This window comes from Lissotriton vulgaris, chromosome 9 (genome assembly GCF_964263255.1).
Source record: "Lissotriton vulgaris chromosome 9, aLisVul1.2, whole genome shotgun sequence".
Lineage (NCBI taxonomy): Eukaryota > Metazoa > Chordata > Amphibia > Caudata > Salamandridae > Lissotriton > Lissotriton vulgaris.
In genome coordinates this window covers 769866278-769889485 of record NC_141697.1, presented here as the reverse complement: position 1 = coordinate 769889485, position 23208 = coordinate 769866278, and the positions used below count along the sequence as shown (strand labels likewise).

General features: G+C 41.5%; 1 protein-coding gene across 1 annotated transcript in view; it reads right to left on the bottom strand.

Annotated features, from left to right (window-relative positions):
* The window catches only part of RASGRP2 (RAS guanyl releasing protein 2), a 362009-nt gene that overhangs the window by 44409 nt on the left and 294392 nt on the right, over window positions 1–23208 (bottom strand). The window contains exon 15 of the mRNA XM_086938498.1: window positions 14749–14907. Coding sequence (XP_086794624.1) covers window positions 14749–14907 — 159 coding nt within the window. The remainder of the gene's footprint in view (window positions 1–14748; window positions 14908–23208) is intronic.

Genomic DNA, 23208 nt, shown 5'->3' with positions numbered 1-23208 from the left:
TACAGACTTACCCTCTAGACTGGCCACGTACACCTAGAACACACAGAACAGACATTGGTAGTGCAAGCTTCCCTCCTGCACACAAAATAAGCCCAGCACATGCAGCAGCAGTGCAGGCTTCCCTCAAACACTGAGTACACATAGCTCCAGTCAGAGCAGGGCCAGCTCCCTCACACACTTAACAGACAATAAAAACGTTGGTGTTCCTCAAACAATGAACAGATGTAGCACAGCCAGCAGCTATGCAAGCTTCCCTCACACACAGAACAAGTACAGCTCAGGAAGAGCTGGGTAAGCGTCCCACAGGCAACTCAGGTGTAGGGTCTGTTGAATCTTGTGCATTTTAAGCTGCCAATTCCTCCATCTTAAAGCTTCAATGGCCATCTTTTGCACTCTCGCTCAAATCTGAGCACTCCACTCTCCGGACACACGCAGCAGTCGCTCAACACACTCACCTGACGGCATTTGAGAAACTACATCTTCTGGGTGAACTGTACTATGACAAAGCCTAACGTAAACTTCAATCAGACCCCTGAGAGTAGTGTGATAAAGAATGCACCCAGAATATATTTCACCCACAATACCTTATCAATTAATCAGGGTTAGTAAAAAACGGCTACTCACCTGTGAGGGTCCCAAGGCACTGGGGGAGGGCTACCGGACCATCTGAGTACTGGGGTTCAGTCGTAGAGCCAGGTCTTGAGATACCTTCTGAATTGGGTCAGTGATGGGGATTTTCTGAGGTGGAGAGGCAGGGGGTACCCTATTACCCTATAGCAATTCAATGTTACTCATTTGTACCCTATCATCTGATTTCTGTAACAGGCTCCTGGTGCAATCCATGCAGCTAATCAACAACACCAGTCCTAGTTCTTATGGCAATATTCATTTACTGGACTGTAAACATCCTTGGTCGAAATTCGTTATCCAAGGGATCTCTTTAGTCTCAAGATAATCCTAAGATGTTTCAATCTACTGCCTCTTTAAAACAACAACCTCTCTGATATATACAGACAGTACAGCACAGACAAAAAATGTGTGAAAAGCGAGATGGCACCTCACGGGCGCACCACCAATGGGGCCCCTGGTTGGTACTCACCAGGATGGCCCTGTTCTCATCATCGGTGCCATCAAGCTAAAACAAAAACGTGTCTCAAACCCCAAAAATAAAAAGGACAGTGGATGGTGCAGTGGACACAACTTATATGTGACACAACTAACAACATGTAACACTTAACATATAAGTCACTGTGCAACTAGGACAATAAACTTTACTTTCGTTCCTTTCTTTGTTGCAGAACAGTGAACACACATATACTAAAAAAGGAAAGAGTAAATACTACCTATCGATTCACTCTCTACTTACAGCCGACATGTTTCATTGCCTTGGTTTTTATCAGGCAATTTCTTCAGGGCAATTCACTTTTAATGCCACTGCAAGAGACACTGAATCTTGGGTGCTGTAACATAAACAAACAAAAATGTGGTCACCTGGTATCCCTCTCTATGTCCTGCATAGCAAGCTAGATATCAAACCACCATGCTGTATTGGTAAATAAATTCCATTATTACCCTGTATGCAGTTTTGCCTCTCATACCAGTCATGAAGTTAGGCTAATTCAGAATCCAGCTCCCTTAGGTGAGCATGGTCCTTACTCCCCGTTTGAGAAAGTTACTGGAATGCAAAAATCACAGTGCATTCAATTAGTATTGGAGTCTTCTCCTACCTTGCGCAGTGAACACAGCCTAAATGCAGTTAAGCTAAGGGTTACCGGTGTCAGAGTAGCGGTCGGCGTCCTCTCAACCCTCGAACGCCGACCGTGTGAATCTCTGTTTATTTACCGGCTTGAGGTCGAGTTTTCGCGCACTGGGATAGGTCCACGAGGTGGGATGACGTGGAGCTTGGATGCCGGTTTTCAGGTTCACTGATTGGTTCCTGAGATCGCGTTCAGCGCATTGTGATTGGTCCACAGTGTCTGATGCCCCGGGGCCCGGCTGCCGAATTACGGGTTATGTGATTGGTCCTTAGGTCGTTCTCATAGTGGGTGCCGGTCTTCTGGAGAAGAACGCGGCCATTTGTAAACGGACCCTATGCCCGGAAATGAATGGATTATAGAGGTCAAACTAGTGTAACATTATGCGCCAGTATATTAAAAAAACTTTATGCGCCAGTGTATTAAAAACGCATAACTACACTTTCGATGTACGCTGGTGTAGGAAAAAGTACACTTTATTTGACTAATATGGAATTTTAAATGTTGACAATTTCCAAAGGTTACAGTATATTAAGAGGTTGTGATTGTAGTGCCAACCGACACATTGTTCTCAGAGGGGTTGCCTATATCAATGAGGTCTAAGAGGGAAGTAGAAAACTGTTAATGGCTAATATGGACCTATCACATGTTAAGCCTAGTCAAAAAGGGGTGAGGTGAATATCACATTTCTACTGAAGTGAAAATATCCAATATTGTCATGGAAGGTGTAGTACATATGTCAATCTTTAATGTGGGTGTTATAATTCTCAGATGTTAATTCATAAAGAAGATTCACTTTTAATTTAAGAAGGAGGGGAACCAAGAGTCAAAGGGACAGCAGAGTACTGCGCTGGAAGACAGCTCTTCCGGTGGTTTAACGCAACTTGTTCCATTCCAGTAGTTCGTTCAGCCCTTTCTGTTCACTTTGCTCTTGATATATCCAACGAGCTTCCTTGGTAATTAGGCGTCTTTCCACAGATTGCACATCGCCCATCACTCTCTCCAACACCACCCATGTAAAAGTGTGTTTATTGCGGTGGCAATGTTGCACTAACTTCGTAGTCAGTTTTCCAATCTTTATTGTACTGACATGCTCCTGAATGCGGAGTTTGATCTTACGTGTGGTAAGTCCGATGTATTCCAATCCACATTCACACTTTAGTCTATATACCACATTGGTTGTATTGCAGTTACTAAAGTGATTCAGTGACCAAGTGTTTCCAGATTGAAGAGTCACGGTGGTGGTTTTCTTTGTCAGGGGGCATACGGAACAACTCCCACACGGAAAATGTCCTTTAGGGATGGTGGTGTTCTCAGCTTCTGGTCTTCCAACACTTCTGGTGTGAACCAGTTTGTCTTTCAGGTTACTTGCTCTTCGGAAGGCAAACCGTGGTGATGGCATCTTAAAATCCGCTGTGGAAAGTAGAGACCAGTGTTTCCTTATAGACTGGCGGATCTTTGTGGCCATGGGATCATAAGTCATGACTACAGGTAGACAGTCTGACTTTTCTTTAACTTGTGTCTCTAACAAGGCTGCTCTGGGTGTATTCAAGGCTCTTTTTTGGGCTTGCTTGACTACTCTCCATGGGTAGTCACGGGCTTCCAGTTTCGAACTCAAAACTCCTGCTTGTTCCTTATATAGTTCCGTAGAAGAGCAATTTCGCCTGTACCTGAGAAATTGTCCTACAGGGAGATTGTCCCTTAGTGCTCTTGGATGATATGACCGGTATGACAGTAGTGAATTTCTATCGGTCGGCTTTTGATGCACACTTGTTCGAAAGCCCCCTCCAAATGCCTCAATGTCCAGATCAAGATAGACCGCATTTGTGTGGTGGTAATTCCAGGTGAAGCGAAGGCTCAAATCTTGAGTGTTCAACCAATTTAAGAATTGGACCAGGAGTGTCTCTTCGCCTGTCCACAGGAGGAGCACGTCATCAATGTATCGCCTCCAGAGGCGTATGTGGCCTCTGAAGGGATTGATGTCAGATTCGATGACGTGCTCCTCAAATTGGCCCACGTAGATACAGGCCAGGCTGGGAGCCATTGTAGCCCCCATAGACGTTCCCGTCACTTGCAGAAAGAGGTCATCTTTATAGCAGAAAAAGTTTCTTGTGAGAGCAATTTCCACACACTGTAACACAAAGCTTTGGGGGGCATCGTAAAACCATTCCTGTGTGGCCAACGCTCTAGATGCGGCCACTAGTGCGGCATCCTGAGGTATACAAGAGTATAAGGACTCTATATCGATAGTCACAATGTATTCGTTGACAGGATCAAATGTTATTTGGTCCAGGATTTTTAAGATGTCCATGGTGTCCTTGACATAGGATTTCTGGGTTACTACCGATTCGCGGAGAAAATAATCAGCGAACTGAGATAAAGGCTCCAAGATGGATTGGATTCCAGATACAATCGGCCGGCCCGGCAGCGGCCGGGCCGGCTTGTGTATCTTCGGTAGGATGTAGAAGGCAGGGGTCCTGGGATTGGTGTTCATGAGGAACTCAGCTTCCTTCGCACTTATCCACTTCTTCTCCTTTGCAGTCCCCACTAGGTCAGTTATCATTTTCATCAGATCTGGGGTGGGGTCTTTGGTGAGAGGTTGGTAGTTAGTTCTCACATTAAGTAGACGGCGAACTTCAGCCTCGTAATCGCAGGTGTTTAATGTAACGATGGCTCCGCCTTTGTCGGCGCTTTTTATAGTGATGTTGTCATTCTTCTGAAGGGACCTCATTGCCTCCCAATCACTTTTCATCATATTTTTGAATCCACTTGATTTGTTGTTATTTTCTATTTTTCCAATTTCCTCTAAAACTTTGGCCTCGAATACTGCCACTTCAGGGCCTAATGCCCCGGTCGGGGGACAAAAAGTTGAGGGTTTTTTTAAATTGGTATTGAAGCCTTTAATCTCCTCAGATGGTTGTTTCGCGAAGAATTTCTTTAGTTTAATTTTTCGCATGGTCTCATGAAACTCAGTGCGACATTTGAAAGCGTCATGGATCGGGGTGGGAACGAATCCCAGCCCTTTGTTAAGTACACGCTCTTCCTCCATTGTTAATTGATGGTCGGACAAGTTAACCACAATGCTCATCACAGTGGCTTCTTTCCCCTGCTCCGTGTCTGTCGTGGGGAGAATGTTTGCTATTGTTGTGGTAGCCGATTGCCGCGTCCTTTTCCTTTCCCTTGTTGTCCCGGTCCCTTGTTGGATGCTTGTCCCTGTTCTAAAAAACTACGCAACAAGGTACTCAGGTCAGTGTTGGAAGCTTCCGGTTGGTTAAATCTTACTCTGCTGGTACTGGGTCCTGGCTCAGGCTCGTCCTCACTAGATGTAGTGTCGAAGGTCCAGTTTGCAGGTGTTCGCCTTTGTGGTTGGAATCTGGCTCCTCTGCCTCTTCTCCCTCCTACGAATTGTTGTGGCTGTTGTTGTTCTTGTGCGGGTTCGTAGTATGAATCGTTGACGTAGGGGAAAGCCCATTCATGTGTATAGCGTTGTAAATTACGCTGTAATCCCCTTATCTTCTGAGTTATCATGTATTGTTTGTACTCATCCAGGTCGTCTTGAATTTTTTGTAGATGTTCTTTAGCGTCAGTAAAACTACTGTCCCGACTAATGGCCTCCTCAAGTTCTACGATCTCTTTAAGTACCTCTTCACTTAATCTCTGGGCTGTACTTATTATCAATATTAGCCAGTCCCTAGTACATTTATTGGCGATGAAGCTCCAATCACGTCGGAACTGTTTATCGTCAAGGAAGATCCGCGGTTCGATTCTCACTATTAGACTTGCAGGTGAGGCTCCAGACTGATAGTATTCAGTCATAAGAGCCCCATGCAGAGCAATTCTTATGTGTTTCTTTTTTAGATTACTCAATTTCTCCCATTCTTCTCTGACTTTGTTATTACCAGAAAGGGGATTCCCTTCAAATAATGACGGGCGCGCAAAAATTGCCGCAATCTCTTCGTTCGTGAAAGCCAGGCAATTTTTGTCCATTCTCAGAAAACAGACTTATTGATGGTTTGACTGTGCAGTAAGTGGTAGGGAAGCCAGGTTATGCTGACCACATATATGAATAAAAATCAGAGTTACGACGTAAGGTTGTATAAGAGTACTCTCACGGCTGAGCCGCCGTACACAAGGCACTACAAAAATGGGAGTCTAGAGGGAAAGACAAACAGAACTAGGACGCCCTCCACTCTGTAAGCTAATCAACAACACCAGTCCTAGTTCTTATGGCAATATTCATTTACTGGACTGTAAACATCCTTGGTCGAAATTCGTTATCCAAGGGATCTCTTTAGTCTCAAGATAATCCTAAGATGTTTCAATCTACTGCCTCTTTAAAACAACAACCTCTCTGATATATACAGACAGTACAGCACAGACAAAAAATGTGTGAAAAGCGAGATGGCACCTCACGGGCGCACCACCAATGGGGCCCCTGGTTGGTACTCACCAGGATGGCCCTGTTCTCATCATCGGTGCCATCAAGCTAAAACAAAAACGTGTCTCAAACCCCAAAAATAAAAAGGACAGTGGATGGTGCAGTGGACACAACTTATATGTGACACAACTAACAACATGTAACACTTAACATATAAGTCACTGTGCAACTAGGACAATAAACTTTACTTTCGTTCCTTTCTTTGTTGCAGAACAGTGAACACACATATACTAAAAAAGGAAAGAGTAAATACTACCTATCGATTCACTCTCTACTTACAGCCGACATGTTTCATTGCCTTGGTTTTTATCAGGCAATTTCTTCAGGGCAATTCACTTTTAATGCCACTGCAAGAGACACTGAATCTTGGGTGCTGTAACATAAACAAACAAAAATGTGGTCACCTGGTATCCCTCTCTATGTCCTGCATAGCAAGCTAGATATCAAACCACCATGCTGTATTGGTAAATAAATTCCATTATTACCCTGTATGCAGTTTTGCCTCTCATACCAGTCATGAAGTTAGGCTAATTCAGAATCCAGCTCCCTTAGGTGAGCATGGTCCTTACTCCCCGTTTGAGAAAGTTACTGGAATGCAAAAATCACAGTGCATTCAATTAGTATTGGAGTCTTCTCCTACCTTGCGCAGTGAACACAGCCTAAATGCAGTTAAGCTAAGGGTTACCGGTGTCAGAGTAGCGGTCGGCGTCCTCTCAACCCTCGAACGCCGACCGTGTGAATCTCTGTTTATTTACCGGCTTGAGGTCGAGTTTTCGCGCACTGGGATAGGTCCACGAGGTGGGATGACGTGGAGCTTGGATGCCGGTTTTCAGGTTCACTGATTGGTTCCTGAGATCGCGTTCAGCGCATTGTGATTGGTCCACAGTGTCTGATGCCCCGGGGCCCGGCTGCCGAATTACGGGTTATGTGATTGGTCCTTAGGTCGTTCTCATAGTGGGTGCCGGTCTTCTGGAGAAGAACGCGGCCATTTGTAAACGGACCCTATGCCCGGAAATGAATGGATTATAGAGGTCAAACTAGTGTAACATTATGCGCCAGTATATTAAAAAAAACTTTATGCGCCAGTGTATTAAAAACGCATAACTACACTTTGGATGTACGCTGGTGTAGGAAAAAGTACACTTTATTTGACTAATATGGAATTTTAAATGTTGACAATTTCCAAAGGTTACAGTATATTAAGAGGTTGTGATTGTAGTGCCAACCGACACATTGTTCTCAGAGGGGTTGCCTATATCAATGAGGTCTAAGAGGGAAGTAGAAAACTGTTAATGGCTAATATGGACCTATCACATGTTAAGCCTAGTCAAAAAGGGGTGAGGTGAATATCACATTTCTACTGAAGTGAAAATATCCAATATTGTCATGGAAGGTGTAGTACATATGTCAATCTTTAATGTGGGTGTTATAATTCTCAGATGTTAATTCATAAAGAAGATTCACTTTTAATTTAAGAAGGAGGGGAACCAAGAGTCAAAGGGACAGCAGAGTACTGCGCTGGAAGACAGCTCTTCCGGTGGTTTAACGCAACTTGTTCCATTCCAGTAGTTCGTTCAGCCCTTTCTGTTCACTTTGCTCTTGATATATCCAACGAGCTTCCTTGGTAATTAGGCGTCTTTCCACAGATTGCACATCGCCCATCACTCTCTCCAACACCACCCATGTAAAAGTGTGTTTATTGCGGTGGCAATGTTGCACTAACTTCGTAGTCAGTTTTCCAATCTTTATTGTACTGACATGCTCCTGAATGCGGAGTTTGATCTTACGTGTGGTAAGTCCGATGTATTCCAATCCACATTCACACTTTAGTCTATATACCACATTGGTTGTATTGCAGTTACTAAAGTGATTCAGTGACCAAGTGTTTCCAGATTGAAGAGTCACGGTGGTGGTTTTCTTTGTCAGGGGGCATACGGAACAACTCCCACACGGAAAATGTCCTTTAGGGATGGTGGTGTTCTCAGCTTCTGGTCTTCCAACACTTCTGGTGTGAACCAGTTTGTCTTTCAGGTTACTTGCTCTTCGGAAGGCAAACCGTGGTGATGGCATCTTAAAATCCGCTGTGGAAAGTAGAGACCAGTGCTTCCTTATAGACTGGCGGATCTTTGTGGCCATGGGATCATAAGTCATGACTACAGGTAGACAGTCTGACTTTTCTTTAACTTGTGTCTCTAACAAGGCTGCTCTGGGTGTATTCAAGGCTCTTTTTTGGGCTTGCTTGACTACTCTCCATGGGTAGTCACGGGCTTCCAGTTTCGAACTCAAAACTCCTGCTTGTTCCTTATATAGTTCCGTAGAAGAGCAATTTCGCCTGTACCTGAGAAATTGTCCTACAGGGAGATTGTCCCTTAGTGCTCTTGGATGATATGACCGGTATGACAGTAGTGAATTTCTATCGGTCGGCTTTTGATGCACACTTGTTCGAAAGCCCCCTCCAAATGCCTCAATGTCCAGATCAAGATAGACCGCATTTGTGTGGTGGTAATTCCAGGTGAAGCGAAGGCTCAAATCTTGAGTGTTCAACCAATTTAAGAATTGGACCAGGAGTGTCTCTTCGCCTGTCCACAGGAGGAGCACGTCATCAATGTATCGCCTCCAGAGGCGTATGTGGCCTCTGAAGGGATTGATGTCAGATTCGATGACGTGCTCCTCAAATTGGCCCACGTAGATACAGGCCAGGCTGGGAGCCATTGTAGCCCCCATAGACGTTCCCGTCACTTGCAGAAAGAGGTCATCTTTATAGCAGAAAAAGTTTCTTGTGAGAGCAATTTCCACACACTGTAACACAAAGCTTTGGGGGGCATCGTAAAACCATTCCTGTGTGGCCAACGCTCTAGATGCGGCCACTAGTGCGGCATCCTGAGGTATACAAGAGTATAAGGACTCTATATCGATAGTCACAATGTATTCGTTGACAGGATCAAATGTTATTTGGTCCAGGATTTTTAAGATGTCCATGGTGTCCTTGACATAGGATTTCTGGGTTACTACCGATTCGCGGAGAAAATAATCAGCGAACTGAGATAAAGGCTCCAAGATGGATTGGATTCCAGATACAATCGGCCGGCCCGGCGGCGGCCGGGCCGGCTTGTGTATCTTCGGTAGGATGTAGAAGGCAGGGGTCCTGGGATTGGTGTTCATGAGGAACTCAGCTTCCTTCGCACTTATCCACTTCTTCTCCTTTGCAGTCCCCACTAGGTCAGTTATCATTTTCATCAGATCTGGGGTGGGGTCTTTGGTGAGAGGTTGGTAGTTAGTTCTCACATTAAGTAGACGGCGAACTTCAGCCTCGTAATCGCAGGTGTTTAATATAACGATGGCTCCGCCTTTGTCGGCGCTTTTTATAGTGATGTTGTCATTCTTCTGAAGGGACCTCATTGCCTCCCAATCACTTTTCATCATATTTTTGAATCCACTTGATTTGTTGTTATTTTCTATTTTTCCAATTTCCTCTAAAACTTTGGCCTCGAATACTGCCACTTCAGGGCCTAATGCCCCGGTCGGGGGACAAAAAGTTGAGGGTTTTTTAAAATTGGTATTGAAGCCTTTAATCTCCTCAGATGGTTGTTTCGCGAAGAATTTCTTTAGTTTAATTTTTCGCATGGTCTCATGAAACTCAGTGCGACATTTGAAAGCGTCATGGATCGGGGTGGGAACGAATCCCAGCCCTTTGTTAAGTACACGCTCTTCCTCCATTGTTAATTGATGGTCGGACAAGTTAACCACAATGCTCATCACAGTGGCTTCTTTCCCCTGCTCCGTGTCTGTCGTGGCGAGAATGTTTGCCATTGTTGTGGTAGCCGATTGCCGCGTCCTTTTCCTTTCCCTTGTTGTCCCGGTCCCTTGTTGGATGCTTGTCCCTGTTCTAAAAAACTACGCAACAAGGTACTCAGGTCAGTGTTGGAAGCTTCCGGTTGGTTACATCTTACTCTGCTGGTACTGGGTCCTGGCTCAGGCTCGTCCTCACTAGATGTAGTGTCGAAGGTCCAGTTTGCAGGTGTTCGCCTTTGTGGTTGGAATCTGGCTCCTCTGCCTCTTCTCCCTCCTCCGAATTGTTGTGGCTGTTGTTGTTCTTGTGCGGGTTCGTAGTATGAATCGTTGACGTAGGGGAAAGCCCATTCATGTGTATAGCGTTGTAAATTACGCTGTAATCCCCTTATCTTCTGAGTTATCATGTATTGTTTGTACTCATCCAGGTCGTCTTGAATTTTTTGTAGATGTTCTTTAGCGTCAGTAAAACTACTGTCCCGACTAATGGCCTCCTCAAGTTCTATGATCTCTTTAAGTACCTCTTCACTTAATCTCTGGGCTGTACTTATTATCAATATTAGCCAGTCCCTAGTACATTTATTGGCGATGAAGCTCCAATCACGTCGGAACTGTTTATCGTCAAGGAAGATCCGCGGTTCGATTCTCACTATTAGACTTGCAGGTGAGGCTCCAGACTGATAGTATTCAGTCATAAGAGCCCCATGCAGAGCAATTCTTATGTGTTTCTTTTTTAGATTACTCAATTTCTCCCATTCTTCTCTGACTTTGTTATTACCAGAAAGGGGATTCCCTTCAAATAATGACGGGCGCGCAAAAATTGCCGCAATCTGTTCGTTCGTGAAAGCCAGGCAATTTTTGTCCATTCTCAGAAAACAGACTTATTGATGGTTTGACTGTGCAGTAAGTGGTAGGGAAGCCAGGTTATGCTGACCACATATATGAATAAAAATCAGAGTTACGACGTAAGGTTGTATAAGAGTACTCTCACGGCTGAGCCGCCGTACACAAGGCACTACAAAAATGGGAGTCTAGAGGGAAAGACAAACAGAACTAGGACGCCCTCCACTCTGTAAGCTAATCAACAACACCAGTCCTAGTTCTTATGGCAATATTCATTTACTGGACTGTAAACATCCTTGGTCGAAATTCGTTATCCAAGGGATCTCTTTAGTCTCAAGATAATCCTAAGATGTTTCAATCTACTGCCTCTTTAAAACAACAACCTCTCTGATATATACAGACAGTACAGCACAGACAAAAAATGTGTGAAAAGCGAGATGGCACCTCACGGGCGCACCACCAATGGGGCCCCTGGTTGGTACTCACCAGGATGGCCCTGTTCTCATCATCGGTGCCATCAAGCTAAAACAAAAACGTGTCTCAAACCCCAAAAATAAAAAGGACAGTGGATGGTGCAGTGGACACAACTTATATGTGACACAACTAACAACATGTAACACTTAACATATAAGTCACTGTGCAACTAGGACAATAAACTTTACTTTCGTTCCTTTCTTTGTTGCAGAACAGTGAACACACATATACTAAAAAAGGAAAGAGTAAATACTACCTATCGATTCACTCTCTACTTACAGCCGACATGTTTCATTGCCTTGGTTTTTATCAGGCAATTTCTTCAGGGCAATTCACTTTTAATGCCACTGCAAGAGACACTGAATCTTGGGTGCTGTAACATAAACAAACAAAAATGTGGTCACCTGGTATCCCTCTCTATGTCCTGCATAGCAAGCTAGATATCAAACCACCATGCTGGGTTTAATCTCACACACAAGGTGAGAAACAGAGTGAGTTATGGTGTGAAACACCGAGATGAGATATAAGGTATGCAAAGACACCCAGCTACCCCTATGGACCCACATTCCCATATCAAAAATAATAGTGAGGAAACAATCGGACCTTCATGTTGTCCTTGCCATCCTCATGGTGACAGTTAAGATCCCCTACCTAGCTACAGTACAGCACTCATTGTGCCTTTAGATGGTTCTGTGATGGGCTCCACGATTTTAAATCCCACCTCTGGAATCCATTGACCTGCTCTTCTAAGACTAAAGGAAGACTGGGCGAACCACTGCATTCTACCTTAGGGTGCACCTTCTCCAGGGTATACCCATTCAACACACACCAGTCTGACCCATCACGAACTTAAAAACACCAATAGAAGTAATAACTGGCGACTTTCACTTTATAGATCTCCTGTGTAATATAGCATGACATAATATAATGTAACATACTAGGCAAATTCTAGGCACTCTCTTCCCTTGCAAGCTGTCAGTCAGGGGTTAGGATCTCTGAAGACATTCTGACTCAATGGATCTCAGAATCTTGGTGTTTTCTGCAGCTCTATGTCTTTAGAAATGACTCGGAGTTTATGCTACTTTAAAATCCTCACTCCAACACTTTCTGGAGTCAGACAGCTTTGATCTCTCCGAGCCTATTTTTGCTTTCAAGGACTGTCGTCACTATTCCAGAGTAGGTTATTTCTGACTTATCACTCCGTGCCCTTCTTCTGCCATGACACCTTCCTGTTTGCAGAGATGAGATAAAGAGACCCCGGTTTCCTTTCTTCCAAAATTAGGTTTCCCCGGTTAGTGAGTCAGACCACGAGGGCAGGATACAGAAGACACGTTTCAGCAGGATGCGGGGGCAGCGCTTCGGGAGGATATAGAGGCTGAGCCTCCCTTCATTATATTAGCAGTGGCAAGACCGGATGAACAGGCACTTTGTGCCCAGCTTAGGTTTTACCACATGCCCCCTGTCTTGACCTTTATTGATGGTACAAAATGAGCTTACTGCCAGAGTTTCGATATGGCAGAGGAACAGGGCAAGGATTTTCCTTGCTCTTCAGATACTGAAAAAATACTGCTCTTTAGTACTTTAGCAGTATTTATGGAACCACCACCAATGTTGATGCAAGACATTGGCGCCTTACCTTACTTCATGGAGACACCACGCTGAGTTGGTCTTGATCACAGATCACCTGACAAAGTTCAAGAAATGGACACTGTTGACAGATAAATTGACAGAGCTCTGTGACAGGACCTTCATGACAGTTCTTTTGACAGTTGTCAGCAACAGAATATTTGTGAATGATTTCCCCACAGCAAGGCCTTCGCGACAGATCACCACACAGCACAGTTACAGGGTCTTGATGACACATCTTCAGATGGAGCTCTGGGGAAGGGGTTTGGTCACAGTTCCCCTCAAAGCGTTAGAGGTAACTGATCTGGTAGAGCTAAGCAACTTGGCACTCTGTAACAACTCAATGTAAAGAAATTAATGACTGCACTTCAGTGACTGATTACAAGACAGATCTTAGGGACCGGGCGTTGGTTGTAGATCATCTGGCAACTTTGGTGACATATTACATGACCAAGTTGGGGGTTGGGAGCATGATGCCAGATCAGCAGTCCAAGTTCATCCACAGGGCCCAGTTGACATAACATTATGAAGCTGAGAAACAGGAAGATGCTATTTGCGGACAGTTTCTGAGTGTCCAAAGAGTGGCGACTGGATGTTGCATGTGATCTTTACTTGCCATTTAAGGACATTCAGGCTTGTTTGGAACATAAACCTGCCTTACAAATTCACTACTTAATCTGCCCAAAAATCCAATGTATTCTTGGTGAGAAGCTGGTTTAATTGTTTTGTGTGAGGAAATGTTACACAGAAGCACAGTGGTCTTCTAACACTGGCCTTCTGCATTTTAGAATTTATTGGTGCTACTATCGGTTACTCTGAAAATTCTTGAAAGAAAGAAGCAAAGTTCTTTGACCTGCAATGTCAATAGTTGACAGCTGGAATAAAGCAAAGGTCAGTCCGAAACCAATGGGACATCACCAGAACAGCCCCAGCCACCAAGGTTTAGGCATAGTGCTGTGGATGCCAGGAAAAGGGAGCACCAAGGTCTCACTTTCATCAACTAGAGGGAGCCTCTCTCTCTAAACCTGACACTTCTGTATTACAGGTGTAACTAGCTACCACTCCGTCAACCTCCATCATGAGCTAGCTGTTCAGTTTAGAGCTCTGGAAGTAGCTGTATAGATAAGGGAGAAAAAGAAGGACCATGAATGGTCTGTCTGATGATACTGTTGTGGGCTTTCTATCAGGGCCGATACCTCTCTTAAATCCACCCATTTTCTAAATTCCTGTCAACCTCTGAATCATGTCACTGTCACCAGCTGACTTTTAGCTTGCTGAAAAATCAGTGATGCTTTCCTGGTAACCTCTTGATTTCCCCTCAGTCGTTCTCTTCTCCTATCAGTATGCACTCCTAAAGGCCACATAGGGGATGATTCAGTTATTAGTAATTAAGGGACAAACAATAAAAATAGTATGCCATAACTGATTATTAGGATATAATTCCTTTCACTGTCAACCAATTATTATATTTCCAACTTCTTACTCTGCGTGGGATCCCAGCAGTTCCACTCTAAGAGAAGATTCAATTCATACAAAGGATATTAGAAACAACTAACATAATATAGCTCACAGGCAGACTCTGTTTTGTATTCCAAATTGACTCTGCACTCTCAGGTTATTTTCCAAGGGGACTGCAACTAGAGACAACAGTGTAACATCTTCCAGGCCATGTATAAACAGAGCGATTGTTAACCGGGGGTCAGATAATGCCTACTCGCCAGTTCAACACAAAGGAGAAATGATAAGTCCGGAGACATGGTAACAGCCCTGTGGTGGCCAATTTCATCAGTCTCCTCCATCATCATCGTGCGCCTGCAAACATACCTGGTGGCTTTGCAGTAGTCCGTGTGGGGCTGTACAGGGAGAAGCTGAGAGAACGGCTCTTCTGCGGGGATACCCCCTCCACACTGACGCTTTTAGAACGCTTGCGGCACTCCACAGATAAACGCTCCTTGCACTGTTTGTGGCAAGTTATTCCACAGGCTGGAAATAAGGAATAGACAACAGAAGGTATAAGGAGACAAGGCTTTCAGCATGCTGGTAGAACAGCCCTAAATTAGCAAGAGCAGAGAAGAAGGAGTAAAGAAAGGGCATATCAGAAAATAACTAAGGTTAGACATGATCTAAAGACAAATCTGTGACATGAGGAAAGAAGAGGACAGGATATAAGAAAAGACACCAATCCTTGGTGTCTTTTCTTATATCCTGTCCTCTTCTTTCCTCATGAAAAGAATTGCTATTTATTGCACTATTATTGTATTAAATATCTGTAATTTGGATATGTAAAATAGTATCAGCACTGTCACAAGTATTTGAAACATGTGTATATATCATAACGAAAAAACTACATGTACCATAAAGCAAAGGGGCGCTTGTATCACCAAACAGGAAATGAGGTAATGACTGTTTGAATATATGTATTAGCCGGTGACAAGTGGTCGGTTGATCGTGAGCAAGGTATTTGGAGATACCGAAATGCGTGAATCGTCTCGCCTATAGCCATACAAATGAAGGTGGAAAGAAAAGAAAACAGAAATTGCAAAAAACTACGGGAGTGCGACCTATTTGTCCCTCTGACTAGAAGGATTTTGAATATATATATATATATACATATATATATTGCGCTACCAATTCCGTTAGTTCCAACAGGAATACAGGCACTCAGGAAGCTTGCATCGAAAATCATTTATTTCAGCGAGGTATGAATAACAGACGCTTTTCGGATTACTCCTTCGTCAGTGTTACATCGATTCGTAGCGTCAGATACCATTTTAAAAGATTCCGTGTCACTGTGTAAACAACAGCGATGACGGAACAATTCATCAAGTTACTTTACATTCATGGTCGCCATTTTAGCCTAGTCAACATTTCATTGTAAAACAGTATGTTTTAACAGAGACATCATAAAGCATATGGCATATTCCTCACTTATGCTTGTGATACATTATTATCTTGTGGTCAGCAACGGTTTTATTTTTAATCTCGCCGTGGATTGGCAAAAGTCCACATATTGCTGGGATATAATTACTGGATAAACTCCAATGATTAACATTCATACAGAGCTAATACTATATTTTAATCTCGTACCCCACATGTGGATAGAAATCAAGCCGTGTATCGGCACAACCTTATAGCCTAAGTTGACCACTATGTTTTTTTGTAGTTCATATTTGATTAACCAACCTCTGTTATGCACATAAAAGAAAAACATCACAGTAGAAGCTAAGTCCCTTCATTCATACTCGCTCATTAGACAAATTTTTCATATGCTATGCAGCTACATAATCAATACAGTTCATTGGGAAATTATTTTCTTTTATTTTATTCTTTTATTTTCTTTTCTTTAACCTAGGTGTACCGTTAACTCTTCACTCCTATTTAGCCCCTTCGGTGCCTTGGTTAATAAGTCTATAATGTAGCGGGATTCGAGCCTCCTAAGTCGTTGAAGCCTATTGCCTCCTCTGGGATTGATTGGAACATTGTCAATACCATAGTATTGTAACAGTTCTCTGTTGCTTTGGTGCTTCAAGGCAAAATGCCGGGCTACGGGATAATTTTCATCTTTATTAGCTATTGCCCGCTGGTGTTCTAAGATTCTGATCTTAACATTGTGGACCGTACTCCCTATGTATTTTAGCCCACAGGGACAGGTCAAACAATAAACAACGAAGGGGGTGAGACAGGAGATAAATTTACTGATCTTTCTAGGTTTCTTACACCCAGGGATAGTGTATTGGAGAACCCTTTTGCTCGTGGCGCAGGCCTTACATTTCCCACATGGGAAAAAGCCCTTCATGTCTTTTATTCTTCCTGTGGGTGGCATCTTAGGAGGTAAATGGCTCTGTACAAGGATGTCCTTGATAGATCTGGCTTTACGGAAAGTCATTAAAGGTGATTTGGGGACATCCGAGCCTATGACTGGATCAGTCTGTAGGATATGCCAATTTCGTTTGAAAATTTGTCTCACATTCTGAGCATCCTCAGAGTAACCAGTGATCATGCGAAACTGACCTTGTTGACCCTTTTTTAGAGGATTTGTCGGTATTTGAGATGTTCTCCCTATCCCTCAGAAGATCAACCCAAGACATGTTTTGGGATTTCTTATAGGTAGATTGTAGGAGCCCTTCCTCATACCCTCTGACCTTAAATCTAGATATGCATTGTTTAGCTGCTTTTTCAAAGTCAGAGTCATGAGTACAATTACGTCTCAATCGGAGAAGTTCTCCGTATGGGATACTTTTAATCAGGTTGGGAGGATGGCTACTCCGCGCATGAAGGGTGGAGTTGCCAGCAGTTGGCTTTCTATAAAGTTCTGTATAGATGGCTCCATCTCTGATAAATACTTTCAGATCAAGATAATTGATTGAGATCCCACTTATCTCATGTGTAAAACTGAGATTCAGGGAGTTCTTATTTAGATCTTTCACAAACTCCTCTGCCTGACTGGAAGAGCCCCTCCAGATCAGGAAAAGGTCGTCGATATATCGACGCCATACGACCACATTCTCGCCCCATCTGGCGTTTATGTCGGACAGGGCCACCTGCTCCTCCCACCAGCCTACGAAGAGATTCGCATTACTGGGGGCGAAGCAGGTGCCCATCGCCATCCCAGATGTTTGCCTGTATAGGTCACCCTCAAATAAAAAAATGTTATTGTGTAGACAAAATGTTATACATTCCAATAACATGCTGTTGTGTTCTGCAAATTTCAAGGGTCTCTTTCTCAAGAAGTAAGTGACTGCTTGGAGTCCCAGAGAATGATCTATGCAGGTATACAAACTTGTAATGTCAAGGGTGATCATCAGAAATGCCGGGTCCCAATCAATATTGCTCAATTGTCAGATAAAATCCTTAGAATCTCTCACATAGGAGTCAAGTTCAAGTACCAACTGTGAAAGAAATGAATCTATGTATTTGGAGAGATTCTCTGTTAGTCCCCCTTTCGATGATACGATGGGTCTCCCGGGTGGATTTACTAGATTCTTGTGCACTTTGGGCAGTTGATAAAAAGTCGGGATCACTGGTTCATAGTTCTTTAAGAACAGGAATTCATCCATTTCGAGCATTTAAAGAGTTCTCCATTTCGTGATCAATTCATGATAAGAGGAAATACTCTCCTGGTATCGATCTTGTGTCGTCTTCTCATAATATCTGCCATCATTGAGTTGTAATGTTTCACGACAGTACTGTTCTCTCGTCAGAAGGACGATGTTTTCTCCTTTATCTGAAGGTTTGCAGATTACATTCTCATTATTGCTGATAGTACTGAGAATATTCTTTTGTTCCTTGGTCAAATTTTGTTTTCTAACAGCTGTAGGTTGGTTCCTTTGTCTTAGTTTGTTAAGATCTCTTTGCACAGCGTCGGGGAAAGTGGGGTACGAGATTAAAATATAGTATTAGCTCTGTATGAATGTTAAAAAATACACAGCACCTCACTGTAGGAATACCTGGCACCACAAGATCCAGAAGGCTACAAGAGTAGCCACGCCCATTAAGGCGAAGACTGAACATTTAAAATTGGTGTGATTAACTTTGCTCTGACGTTTTCTTCCCGTGATGCCCCTGATGAAGTGTTTTCACGAAACGCATTGGGCGAGGCGATTACTACAGCGTGACACAGCTGATGTTTTGGTGATTTGTGTTCCTTCCAACAAATAAAAGGCATAAATCGACCTACCTGTGCGGGCCATCTCTTAGCAAGCAAATGTTTTTTGATGGATATATATATATATATATATATATATATATATATATATATATATATATATATATATATATATATATATATATATATATACATACATACATACATACATACATACATACATACATACATACATATATATATATATATATATATATATATATATATATATATATATATATATATATATATATATATATATATATATATATATATATATATATATATATATATATATATATATATATGTATATATATATATATATATTACCTACTGGCGGTCGCCAGTAGGTATATATAGTTAGGATTTTTTCTCGATTGGATTTTTGAAAATTCTATGTCTAATAACTTTGGCGTTTGTGGACGGAATTGGCTGAAATTTTCAGGAAAATGGAACATTTTGTTTCTGAGCAGCCCCTGACAATTCGGGGGGGTTTCATCAAGGGGGGGCCGAGAAAAAAGGGGGGTCCCAAAACTCGTTTTTCCCATGTTAATTTCCATAGGGCGGTTGGCCTCACTTTTAGCTCGAATGGCTGAATAGATTTGCACGAAACTTGGCAAAATTGTAGGGACTGTTAGCCCGATGTGCCTTTGCTAGGTCTCAATATATGTGCTCCAGTGGATTTTGAGTAATTTAGGTTCAAAAAAAGATATATATCTGGGCGGAGCCTAACCACACATCTGATCTGATTGGCTGTCAGCACTTCATCCAAGAAGTGTTGGCAGCCATCTTGGGACCAATATACATGATAGCACCTCATTAAAAAGCATTGTAGTTAATACAGGGTTTTAGGACTTTAGTTACATTATAAATCATTTGTTGATGGTACCGTACTCGTTTTAGGAATTGTGGTGGGTTCTAAGGTGATTTTACCATGTGAAAAAACCTTCTGCTGTGATATCATGAATATTGTTTGAAAGAAAACTAATATCTCATGATTTTCCCACAGTGGTTTGGAAGGGGATCTATAAGCTAAACTGAAAGCATATTTTCTGTAAATTCACATTATCTTTCTCAGTCATGTGAAAATGAAGTCTGACATTCTCAGTAAAACATGTACATCCAACAAGGACAGAGACTGTCAGTTGATTCCTTTGTGTTCTACTGCAGCCTCCTAGAGTGTTCTAAAGAACAACTAGAGCGCTAACAGTCCTACTTATTACAAAGGTATGGCACACCTGAAGCCATCTTGATTGGAATAAAGTGGTAACTCTTAAAACATTTAATTTAAAAAGAAACAACATGAGGGGGTATATTTTGCCATAGAAAGTATGATTAGTGCTGCAGAATGAAAAATTAGGGCACATTTTGAGTGACTTCTCAAATCCTTTTCTATTTCATTAAAACATTCTGACATGCAGTCTCCCAAAATGGCCACCAGAGACAAAAGAGCCCAAATGTAGCCCAAATATCACCCAGATGTAGCCCAAGTATAGCCCAATGACAGAATGTCCCAGAGTGTTCTAAAGAACAACTAGAGCGCTAACAGTCCTACTTATTACAAAGGTATGGCACACCTGAAGCCATCTTGATTGGAATAAAGTGGTAACTCTTAAAACATTTAATTTAAAAAGAAACACAATGAGGGGGTATATTTTGCCATATGAATTATGATTAGTGCTGCAGAAAGAAAAATTAGGGCACATTTTGAGTGACTTCTCAAACCCTCTTCAATTTCATTAAAAAAATCTGACATACAGTCTCCCAAGATGGCCACCAGAGACAAAAGAGCCTAAATGTAGCCCAAATATCACCCAGATGAACCCCAAGTATAGCCCAATGACAGAATGTCCCAGAGTGTTCTAAAGAACAACTAGAGCGCTAACAGTCTTACTTATGACAAAAGTATGGCACACCAGAAGCCATCTTGATTGGAATGAAGTGGTAAGTCTGAAAACACTCAATTTAAAAAGGAACAACATGAGGGGGTAAATTTTGCCATAGAAAGTATGATTAGTGCTTCAGAAAGAAAAATTAGGGATCATTTTGAGTGACTTCTCAAATCCTCTTCTATTTCATTAAAAAAATTCTGACATGCAGACTGAAACATGCACTTTGAATACCAACAGCAGACGTCCCTGGTGAGCAGTAGCTTTACTACAGTGATCTAATGTGCAACTAGAGTGCTAACATTCAGAATTTATGGCAAATGTGTGACACATCTGAATGCCTTCTTGATGGAACCAAAGTAAACAAGCATTGAAAATGCAATAGATCTCGCCCTCGTTTAAGTTAAAGCCATTCTGTTTGTAATGAGGTGGCTTTTTAGCTTTGCTTTTATTAGTGTTTTTTCAACTTTCATGTAAATAACATGCATCTGTATGCATATAAGTATATGTATGCATGCATTTATGTTTGTATTTATATAGATATACAGATGATATATGTTTATATATGTATGTATATATATATATTCACTGAAAAAACCATAGGCTATAGACCATATATAGTTAGGAATTAGCATTTACAAAACCTTGAAAATTCACTGAAAAAACCATAGGTTATAGACCATATATAGTTAGGAATTAGCATTTACAAAACCTTGAAAATTCACTGAAAAAACCATAGGTTATAGACCATATATAGTTAGGAATTCGCATTTACAAAACCTTATTTTACTCACACAAAACCATTGAAATTCCATATATAGTTAGTTGCACTAACTATATTTCGCGCACCCGCAATCCACTGCTGATGATGTCACATATTACATCATTCATGACATGGTCAGTGACATCACTGATGACATCACTGATGACATCTCAAATGGCATCACTGATGACATCACTGATGACAACATCCAGTGACTGTATGTTTCTGTAAAGTTAAAATATGTCTTACATATTGAAGAATGAGTGGATGTATAAGTGTCTGGATGAAGGATTTACTAGGTGCATGACTGACTGTATGAGTGAGTGATTAAATGTGTCTCACTGAGTGCATGGGTTAGTGACTAAACTGTCTTAATTTGTGCATAATTATGGCTGTTGTTCTGTAAACTGTTGCATGTGTTGATAAGTAGCTATATGAGTAACTATATGGGTTATTGATTGGTTGCCCAAGTATTTGTATGGGAGACTGAGTGTGTGTGTGGGTGGCTGGGAGGTGTATGATTCTGTGCAAAGATGTGTGAGCAGTTGATTCACTAGATGTATGGTTTCAAAAGTGCATGTGGAAACAGCTGTATGGGCGGTTGACTGTGTGCATGAGTGTATTGGTGAGTGAATGGATATCTCAGTGCTACATGTCAAAGTAAGTACATATGTAAAACACAGTACATGTGAGAGTTGACATATATAAATAACTGTGCATAAGAGCCAGTGAATGTGTGAGTGGCTGTATGGATCATTGTGAACTTGTATCAGGGATTGTATAAGAGAGTAAATATGTGTTAGTATATGTTTGAATAAGTAAAGTTTGTATAACTGTATAGTTGAGGAAATGGAGGTGTGATTGATTCTTTGCATGACTAACTAGGTGTGTGAGTAACTCCATGGTTGAGTGACAGTCTGTGAGTGTCTGTTTACACTGATTGTATCTAAGGTTATATTAGAGTCTGAAGAGGTTCATCGTATTATCACATGAATGATATCATCAGTGATGTGATCAGTAATGTCAAATGAAATGTCATCAGTGATGTCATCAGTGATGTCATTTGAGATGTCATCAGTGATGTCATTTGAGATGTCATCAGTGATGTCATCAGTGATGTCACTGACCATGTCATGAATGATGTAATATGTGACATCATCAGCAGTGGATTGCGGGTGCGCGATATATAGTTAGTGCAACTAACTATATATGGAATTTCAATGGTTTTGTGTGAGTAAAATAAGGTTTTGTAAATGCGAATTCCTAACTATATATGGTCTATAACCTATGGTTTTTTCATATATATATATATATATATATATATATATATATATATATATATATATATATATATATATATATATAGGATCTCTGAAAGAGTATTGATGACACAAATATACACTTACCAAAATATGGAGTAAAAAATATAGAATGCAAAAATATTGAATCCCTATCTCCAAACATGTAAGTACAAAAATATCGAATCAAAAATATTGTTATTAAAAAATATAGTCCAAATATCAAATTTTTAAAAATGTATTAAAAGTAATTGAAAATGAATGAAATAATAAATATAATTAACTTAAACATACTTAAAATACTTAAATAACCTTAAAATTAATAAATAATTAATGTTACTTAAAAAAACTATTTAATTTTGTAATACATATATATATATATATATATGTATAAACATATTATTAATTAAACGTATACAATATTTTTACCGTAGGATAGCGGGAGGGTTACATTTACTATTACCACTCCAGTGAGTGCAACCGTAGAGAAAACATTGGATAGCGTAGCAGTAAAAATTACTTTTCCCACTCCAGTGAGTGCAACAGTAGGGAAAGCGTTGGACAGCAGGAGGGTAAAATTACTATTCCCACTGCAGAGAGTACAACAGTAGGGAAAGCGCTGTATAGCGTAGGGGTAAAAATTACTATTCCCACTCCAGTGAGTGCAACAGTAGGGAAAGCGTTGGATA